The 10,237-nt window shown below is 40.3% G+C and overlaps 1 protein-coding gene across 2 annotated transcripts; it reads left to right on the forward strand.

The window, feature by feature from the left end:
* Positions 1–2,035: 2,035 nt before the first annotated feature.
* On the forward strand, positions 2,036–9,334 carry mettl14 (methyltransferase 14, N6-adenosine-methyltransferase subun). Of its 2 annotated transcripts, none has more exons than XM_051385313.1 (11): positions 2,036–2,410; positions 2,814–2,902; positions 3,461–3,548; positions 5,312–5,404; positions 6,307–6,394; positions 6,473–6,563; positions 6,672–6,813; positions 7,144–7,236; positions 8,185–8,301; positions 8,500–8,710; positions 8,819–9,334. In XM_051385313.1, the coding sequence occupies exons 1-11, from the start codon at positions 2,345–2,347 to the stop codon at positions 9,124–9,126; spliced, it is 1,386 nt and encodes a 461-aa protein (XP_051241273.1). In that variant the 5' UTR covers positions 2,036–2,344; the 3' UTR covers positions 9,127–9,334. The 2 variants fall into 2 exon arrangements, with proteins under 2 accessions (XP_051241273.1, XP_051241274.1); XM_051385314.1 differs by having other exon boundaries at positions 2,039–2,410; positions 5,327–5,404.
* Positions 9,335–10,237: the final 903 nt, after the last annotated feature.

Consider the following 10,237-nt stretch of genomic DNA (forward strand, 5'->3'; position numbering starts at 1 on the left):
GGGGAAATTCTGATTCAGATCTATTGGCTCGTAGGCTGGAGAGACAGGGGTGTAGGGTTGGGTTCCTATGGGGGGTTTCAGCTCATGTAGGAATGAGACAGCAGCATATAATGGCCAAGGTTGCATTAGAGAGAGAAGGAATTGACATTGGTGTTTCTTTTAGTAGACATGAATGTGGTTACATAATTAGAGAAGGAATAATCAAGCAACGACAGAGAGAGTGGGAGGAGGAGGTAAAGGGCAGGCATTTTTTTCCATTCAACCAAAGGTTTTATATAGTTAACTGAAATCAAGTTGAAAGCTGGGGCACTGTAGGCTACTGTTGGCAGGGAAACACCAGGATGGGAAATGTGAAGAATGTGGAGTGATGAGACCATTTAACTGCAGTGCTCTGTATACAGATAAGAGGAAGGTCGTGGAGGAAGTGGTTAAACTCGTAGTGGAGACCTACTCCTTAAGAATTCTCTTAGGGGAGAGTAAAAATAAGAAACTGTCTTCATATTACAGGTCTGTAGCCAAGGATTTAGACCATTAGGGGCTAAAAAAAAAAAAAATAGTGATCATTCCATACAGAGTAAGGCAGCAATGTGCTGAACGTGTCTAGTCTGAATAAACATCCACAAAAAAAAGAGGGAAATTATGTGTGCAGGAAGAAACAGGAGAGATGAGACTGTATCGAGACTGGAAACACTGAACTCAACAGTACACTATTCAAAATAGATAAACTTAATACTGAAAGATTAAAACTAATAACAGTAGCATGTTACAAAAAAAGAACATGTATTATCAAATCATATTTTAGTATCCTAAACTAACTAATTGGATTAAGAAGATATGGTTTTATTTTTATTTTTTATTTTTGGAATGTAACATACCACACTCCCTAGTGAAGAAGAAGAGGAGGAGGAGGAGGAGGAGGAGGAGGTGCCAAGACGTCTCTCACTCAGTATACACTAAGCAGTAGCAATGGTGTCTTTAACACTTTTTAGTGGTTAATTCCACCTGGTGTCATGATTGACTTCAGATGCTTGTCTTATACAGCAAAGAAGCTGACAGTAACTGCTCTTGTGGTTAAAGTATTTCATATTTGTGTTTTCACAACCTGAGGATCAGCTCAGTGAAAGCTGATTGGCTGCTCTCTTCTGTTCATGCTCTTGTTCTCTTCTGTTCATGCTCTCTCTGCATGCTGTTGAGGGGGAATGTCAACTGCCAGAGTTAAGAAGGAGCCAACCCTCACTCTAGACGCAGTATGACAGAATGAATCCCCCCTATATTGCGATGTTATAGCAATTGATTTGATTTGAGTAATTGTATGTGATTTAATAGAATCAGAGCATTTCTCCGGTATTTAAAGCAAATTTACAGGAAGCTGAGGGGAACCCATCCAGTAGGCTATAATCATTGATTAATCCCATTACACTGGTAATCCACTTTTTAGGGTGAAATAGCCGTTTGTTGAGACAACATGACAATGACCAAATTGCTTACTTGATTAGGCTCAACCTATTTGGGTTTTCTCAAAAGTTGGTTTTGCTTAGCTATATGCTTTGTGACTTCCTTCAATAATAATAATAATAATAATAATAATAATAATAGGTAGCCTATCCAAATAAGAACAATCTTCCATTTGGAGCCAGTGAGGCATATGTGCTGCAGTAAGTGGATGATGAATGATATAAAAATAAACTTGCTTTGTCTCTCCCTTTGTATTAGATGACAGACATAATGCAATAGGTTATGAAGAAAATGTTTTCATAGTGTTTGAACGTGTGTGAGAGAGAGAGAGAGAGAGAGAGAGAGAGAGAGAGAGAGAGAGGAGAGAGAGCGAGAGAGGGGCGTGGCACCAGAGTGCAATGCTCCGGTGTCTACAATATAGTATTATCTGATTGGATAAACAAAAGCGTCATATCTAGTGACGCCATCAGACGGCGTCCATAAAATTGCAAACGTAACGATCCTTAAAATCGGCGTACGCCGAAACTCGCCCGGGTGGGCGGTGTCACCACTCGTTAAGCCGCTCCTTTCGCCGTTTTAACCCGCTCCAACCGGGCTGCAAATCCAACTCACTATACACCAATGAGACAACAGCCATTAAGCAGTCGCAGCGTAAATATCTTTAGTTGAGCGGCTAACTCCACATTTGTCAAGGCCGTATCTAGCCCGAACGCCCCGGTGTGCAGAACAAACACACTCATTGTGAATTTTAGCGGCTACACATTAGCTGCTTGTTGGCTACAATTATAACGTTAGCTAGCTAATCACGTTTATACAGCCACGGTTTGGATGTAACAACAACCGAGGACACATAATACTCGAGCTAATTAGAAACATTACAGAGGAGGAAATGAACAGTCGACTGCAAGAGATCCGCGAGCGACAAAAACTTAGGCGGCAGCTTTTAGCTCAACAGGCAAGTGCACAGTGAGCTCCCTATTGTTGTTAGCGAGTAGCTAGTCCGACAAACTTAACCAGTTGGCTAACTGTGTAACAGGAATATCAAGGTTGTACGAGAAACGCATTTTGTGTGAAGCGCAATTACAGAACACAACAACAGATCTCTGTCGAGGGGGACGGATGACTCAGATAACTTCACTGTAAATGAAAGACATCAACATGTTCAGGCTATTTGTGCCAATACAGCTCACAGAAATAATAAATGTGAAATATACAGTAACAGCAGTAAAACAATATCGAGACCATGTGTATATAGCTATACACTATATACTTACATTACGTAAATAAATACGCAGGTTGTGCATTATATAATACATATTTTTAAAAATGTACACTATCTCACTCTTGTCTAACCACAGCTGGGAGCTGAAAGCGCAGACAGTATTGGAGCTGTCCTAAACAGTAAAGATGAACTAAAAGAGATAGAGGAGACAAGAGAAACATGCAGGTAAGATATCACTTAAGTCTCAAAAAAATATAGTGTGAAGGGCTGGTCCAACAGGCCAGTGATTAGAAGAAGCGAGAGGTGCAGTTGAAAGCAGAGAAGTGGGAGAATTTATGTTCAACATCTGTACAAATACATAGCATGAAGAACACAGATAGGCTTAAAGTGCCGGTTCAAGCCTTTTTGAGGTCTTTGTGCCTGTTTGGTCCAAGTATTTGTGCACATATTATATTTTTTGTTTTTTCTACATTCAGCAGCTCCCCTCCTTTGTCCCGTAACATATTTTTGTAAACATTTTGTCCACCTATTCTGCCAGATTTGTCTCATTGTTGTTAGTGCCAAAATGTTGATTTGATCTTTAGTGAGAGGGTTACGGTGGCCCAGAGGTGTCAGGCCAAATACAAAGGCCAGAACACGAATACAAAAGTCACAACAGGAATAGAAAAGCTTCGTGTTGTGACTTTTGTATTCGTGTTCTGGCCTTTGTATTTGGCCTGACACCTCTGGGCCACCATAGAGGGTAAATCTGGGAATGTATTTCAGATGTTTTATGTTCCGCAGGTCTTCATTCGATAGTTCAGCTGCACCTTCTAAAAGGAAGGCACAGACAGAGGGAGAGGACACAGAGGAAGATGTGGAAGAACAAAAAGTGAGTGTGATAAGATAAGATAAGATAAGATGTACCTTTATTGATCCCCCATAGGAGAAATTAGACACAGCAGGATAGGGGAATGTAGTGCAAAGAGTACAGAAGTGTACAAGTACAATAGAATCACAAAAAAAAGGATATTACAAAATATAATAGGAAATATAAGACCATACAAGTATATACGCAATATGCAGTAAAATGGTGTGCAAAAGCATTTTTTCTTAAAAAACTAACTAAACGGTACATGTGCAAACTTAAAGATTAAAGATAAATAGTTTGTGCAAGAAGTCAGTCTGTGGCTGAAGTGCTCCTGAGCTGCCTCAGAGAGGATGAAAGGGGTTGTCCGTGATGGCTTTCAGCTTCCCTTTCATCCTCTTCTCGGTCACAGCCTCCACTCTGTCCAGCTCCATCCCCACCACCGAGCTGGCCTTCGTAATCAGCTTGCTCAGTTTGTTGGTAGTCCCCCTAGTCCCGATGCCTCCTCCCCAGCACACGACAGCAAAGAAGATGACACTGGCCACTACAGACTGGTAGAACATCTGTAGTAGCCGAGTGCACACGTTGAAGGACCTGAGCCTCCTCAGAAAGAACAGCCTGCTCTGTCCTTTCCTGTAGAGAGCCTCAGTGCCCCCCCTAGGAGCTTGTAGGTGTCCACCATCTCTACCCTTTCCCCCCTAATCGCAACTGGGGAGGGGGGCCTCTTGCTGCGCCACCAGCTCCTTGGTTTTCCCTGTGTTGAGCTGTAGGTGGTTTCTGTCACACCATCCAATGAAGTTCTCCATCAGGTCTCTGTACTCCTGCTCCCTATCGTCTGTGTTACAGCCGACAATTAGAGGAGTCATCAGAGAACTTCTCTAGGTGGCACGGCTCGGAGTTGGAACAGAAATCAGAGGTGTAGAGGGACAATAAAAGCATAAATAAACAAAGATCATGTAATGGATAGAATGAGAGAGCAGAGAGAGCCGACAATGAATTGAATGGGGAAGTATTTTAAAAGACAACACAAAATAAATAAACTGTCTTCTCAGGCATGCTGTTCCTCATTGTACCGGTAACAAAGGTGTGGTCCCTTCTGTTCTTTTGTCTGGACAGCCTGTCAGTCTGTTACTTGGCTCTTTTGAAAGTATTCTTTATACTAGAGCTATGTATTGTCCTTAATTATTAGTGAACATTGATGTACTGTAATGCAAATTAACCTTTAAATACTTCTAGGTCAAACTACATTGCCAATACCAAAGGTAAAATTACATGGACAGTTAAAGCTATTGAGGATATTAGTAACATCAGTCATTCCATCAAGGTAACAAAATGTACAATAACTCTACAACATCATGTTTAGGCTAGAGGTAATTTTCTCAAAGTCTCACTTGGTACAGTCCATATTGCCAACACCTGGTGAAGTAAGGGGAGAAAGTAATGAGAGCACCATACTCAACCTGGAAGTGGATCTCGGAGAGAACAATGATTAGTAATCAAGCCAATAATAACACAGTGGAGAAAAAAAACCACTTGAATAAAAACCTACAAAATAAAGTCAATGTATTAATCAACTATCAAGTGGATCCTAAGTTTAGATGATCAACACATGTCACATGACCAAAACCAAACATTCAGCTAAACTAATAAATAAGAGTTTTATCACTTGACTGGATAGGGAGTGAGTGCAGGACCCCCTAACAGTTGACTGTCCCTGTTTACTGTTTGTGTTCCTGGTAACTGATTTGAAAATGTAAGTGTGTGTGTGTGTGTGTGTGTGTGTGTGTGTGTGGGTGTGTCAGGATGAGGTGGAGGTACAGCAGCCGGATGAAAGCAACCCATATGAGGAAGTGTACAAGGACTCCAGTACTTTCCTTAAGGTTGGAAAACTTGCACTCTTTTTTGTTTTATGTATTTATTTGTAAATATTGCACTGATAAGGTGTGTTTTGATTGCTTAATTCATTTAAATGATTATTAATATTTTGTGTTGATAAGGATGTTATTTGTTTTGTGTTAGTTGCCCATGATCTTTATCAGCATATAACAATAGCTGTGGTAATACTGGAAACGTTTATAGGAGAGTAGCAGGAAGAACAGCTTGAGAAATAGATACATCTCACGGGTGTTCAGTTTGAGTTATACAGCCTGACAGCTTAGTGGGATAAACAAGTCTTTTAAACGTGTGATACAAAGCTGGAAGGACGAGTTATTTTTGGCAGGTTGGCTCTATGCCTTTTGTTTAAGCTTGAGCAAATGGAATGTTAGTCATATGATTTGTCTGGTGGCAACCTGAGATTTCAGACTCTATTGGCTTTCACAACCTGTAACCGCAAGTTAGAACCAGTTTAAGCTGTGTCATTTTAACAGTGTGAAAACTATTCATGCATAACCTTTGGCATTGGGTGACTAAGAGCTAACGCCACAAAGCCCACACAAACACATTTAACATTTATAATAGATACGATGCTGCTTTTGTTGTTTGTTTGTTTGTTTGTTTGTTAGGGATTAAATAATAGCAGAAGAAAGCCTGTGTGATGTCTCTGTTTATTTAGGCAGAAGGATTACCATTATTAAAGTAGGATGACATTGTAGAAATTATATTCGAACTCTCAGTTGTCTATTGAGCTTTTCCATTTTTTTTAAATGTTCCAATTGTGTATTAAAGTGCTTGTATAGGCATCCAGCAAACTCATATGTACTGTGTGTTGTCTCTGTTAAGGCAAATGTATTTTTCTAATTACCCCTTTTCCTGGTCATTTCATTTATTCATTCATTTTCAGGGTACCCAGAGTTTGAATCCCCACAATGACTACTGTCAGCACTTTGTCGACACAGGCCACAGACCACAAAACTTCATCAGAGATGTTGGTGAGTGCGTGCGTGCGTGCATTTTCCATAGATGTGCATGGATGTGTGGTTATAACCTCTCTGTCTTCTGTGGTTCAGGCTTAGCTGACCGATTTGAAGAATACCCTAAACTTCGAGAGCTGATCAGGCTGAAGGACGAACTCATCTCCACCACCAACACCCCTCCCATGTATGTTAAATGTGAATATTAGAGTAAATATTTACCATAAATGTACTGATATATATATATATATATTGTGTGTGTGTGTGTGTGTGTGTGTGTGTGTGTGTTTTTTAGGTACCTCCAGGCTGACCCAGAGCACTTTGACCTGCAGGATTTAAAGTGCAAGTTTGATGTAATTCTGCTTGAACCTCCCTTAGAGGAATACTACAGAGAATCAGGCATCAGCCACACTGAACGTTTCTGGACCTGGGATGATGTATGTATGCATTTTTGTCTGGTTTGTGCTAGTATGTGAATATGTAACACAAATATGAGATATGTTTGATAATCATATGGACATCCCAAACAATGTTAAGAGCTTGGGAGTGCAAATAAATAGGAGTGTGCTGCTGACCCTCTCCCAGTAGGGGGCAACAAGGAATCTGAATGGCTGTGTCAATGTGCCAATACCAATGTGAAGACCTGTTTTGGATGGATAAACTGTCCTGTTCTCTCATGACAAGAACAAATTAATGCTTTAATAACTCTGCTTGGATCATTCTTATGGCATCATGTTCCACTTTCCCTTCTCTACTTTCTGCTATAGATCATGAAACTGGAAATTGAAGAGATATCGGCACTACGTTCCTTTGTCTTTCTCTGGTGTGGCTCTGGTGAAGGCCTGGACTTGGGTAGAATGGTAATAAGATCCTTCATTTAGTCAAAAAGCAGATTAAATTACAAATTGTGGGAATTGTATCTCATGTTCTTTACTGGTTTCATAAAGCATGTGTGTTTCGTTTACTGCTCACTGTTTACTGTTAAATGACAACACGTTTATCAAAGTCTAAGTTTAGCAACTCACTGGTGCAGAGTGCAGCTGAGTTATGCAATTGTCAAGTGTTACGACAACAGATAGATTTGAAGTATGTCTGTTTATACCACACTATTCAAGGGTTAAGTTGTTCCGCAGAAACTTCCTGGTACATTTACCACAAGCTGTCACACAGTACTGACATAGTGACGTGTTTGGGTGGAGTCACATTAATGATATGGTCATTTATGGGTTTACCCCATTGTCTGTCCAAGTGTCATTAAACCAAATATTTGTTTGTATTGAGGCAAACTTATGTCAGTTTGTACATTTGAACTTTTAGATTTTAAGAAAAATAAAGATGATGTGTGACTGCAGGAAATTTTGGTCTAATATGAAGAGTTTTAAACATGTCATTTGCAAAAGCACCAAAAAGCTACGCGGGTCTGGACAAAACTGAAGAAAGGAAAGACAAAGGAAGGGAGATCGTGTTTATAGTACGATAACATTATGTTAAGGCTGTTGTTCTACAGTGGCGTCACAACTATTCTTATCTCAGATAGCTTTAAACTGCAAGAAAAGAACAATGGACCAGCCAAACTGAAATAGAATCCAGACATGATCTACTCAAAAGTGAAAGAATCTCAGGTAAATTTTAGAGACAGAGTAGCTGATAAGATTGCCAGCACCTCAGAAATGTTGTTTCTCTGAAACACTGGATTTTGTAATTGAGTGTAAATTATGTATGATTTGCTACATGATGTGCCATACAGTAGATGGGTAGAGAAAGTCCTATTGTGTAATCAGTACTTCCTTTTATTATATCAATTTCAGTGTTTGAGGAAGTGGGGCTTTAGACGGTGTGAGGATATCTGTTGGATCAAGACCAACAAGAACAACCCAGGAAAGACAAAGGCACTGGACCCAAAAGCAGTATTCCAGAGGACCAAGGTACAGTAAACACACAGACTGAGCAGAAATGTAAAATATATGTATATGTTCATGAAATTTTACATAATCTAATTACATTGGGATCTGTTTTCCTTGACATTTGTAGATGTAAAGTTTACAAGACCATTGCACATGATATGTTTAAAGTTAAACCAGTTTATATTGTGTTTTGTAATATCTACACCACACTCCCTTCAGGAGCACTGCCTAATGGGAATCAAAGGAACAGTGCGAAGGAGTACTGATGGTGACTTTATCCATGCTAATGTGGACATTGACTTGATCATCACTGAGGAGCCTGAGATGGGAAATGTAGAGAAGCCAGTGGAGATCTTCCACATCATTGAGCATTTCTGTTTGGGCCGCAGGAGGTTGCACCTGTTTGGACGAGATTCAACCATCAGACCAGGTGAGATGGACTCACTCTTTCCATGGAGAAGTTTCTTAGTTTCTAAACTTCCTCTGTGGCTCTGCTTGTTTCTCAATATCCATGATGTTTTGTTTTCTTTCTTTCCAGGCTGGCTGACAGTGGGTCCTACTTTGACAAACAGTAACTTTAACCCAGAGACCTATGCCTCACATTTTTCCTTGCCTAACTCGCACCTTTCTGGCTGCACAGAGGAAATAGAGAGGTTGCGGCCCAAGTCCCCCCCTCCTCAGCTGAAGTCGGACCGTGGTCGCGGAGCACCCAGAGGGGGACGTGGCGGGCCAAACGCAGGAAGAGGTGGAGACAGGGGTCGTGAAAGAAACAGACCAAATTTCCGTGGGGACAGGGGAGGGTTCAGGGGCAGGGGAGGTCCACATCGGGGCTTTCAACCTCGCTAGAGCAAAGAGCTAATGAGAACCAGGCTAATGCTAAGAAATCCTATCTGCATTATCTGCAAACACATGCATATTTGTATTGCAGTTAGGTATGCTTGGTATGTGATAGCCAAGAAGGTGATTGTGATCCGTCTTTTTTTAATCCCTGGTTTGTTTATATTTTTTCATGCTTTGAACAGATGTTGTCTGAATAAACATTCTTTTCACTTTTTATGTTTGTGTATTGATTTGTACATTATGTTTTGGCCTTTTAATATCTGTACAGTTGCGTATATAACGTTAATATCACAGTTAATATTTATGGAGCTGGGTGATTGAAAGTCATGAGTGAATGAAACAATCAACAATACACATTTTCTATTGTCATTTTAGATTAATAGAATAGAAAAAAGTACAAGGTATAGTGAAAATAGAATAAGAACTAGAAAATTCCTAAAGAAATTTTGATTGTGCCTTGCTCTGGCCCATATGTTAATACCACGTCTTGCTCTCTAGCACGCTAGCGCTAGCATATTAATACCTTGTAATTCTCTTTAGCTGGCTAGCTAGAGCTAGCACACATAAACACATTAACCATAGGTAGCGCTTAGCTACGCGCTAACCGCTAGCTATGTGCTAATCGCTAGCTAAGTGCTAGCTTTGGTTAATGTGTTTAATTGTATTATGCTCCTGAAGGAGTGCTAATGTAAAATAAGGAACAGCTCATAGTAGGGTAAAATATTTAAGATGTATTGTTCTTATTTTGTGTTAATATTAAAATCATTCAGCTTTAAATTGTTTGCTTGTTAGCCGCCTGCTAATTATCTTTAGCTAGCCAGCTAGCTAGCGCTAGCTTATTAATGTCTTGTCATTCTCTGTAGCTAGCTGTGTGTGTGTGTGTGTGTGTGTGAGTGAGGCAGGCTTTGGTTGTCATGGCAACCAGGGGAGCCCACAGCAGCTGCGCGCGCTCTCTCTCTGTCTCTAACTCCTCAGAGAGACAGAAACATTTAAAATGAATCCCCTCAAACGCATGGCCAGAAACAACCGAAATGAAAACCGAAAAGACCGTGAGCGTCGTCATCTTGTTGACTATAGCACTGCCGAGTTTCAGTGGCTAAAGTTAAAAAATCTGACC

The sequence above is a fragment of the Dicentrarchus labrax genome, unplaced genomic scaffold (genome assembly GCF_905237075.1).
Source record: "Dicentrarchus labrax unplaced genomic scaffold, dlabrax2021, whole genome shotgun sequence".
NCBI lineage: Eukaryota > Metazoa > Chordata > Actinopteri > Moronidae > Dicentrarchus > Dicentrarchus labrax.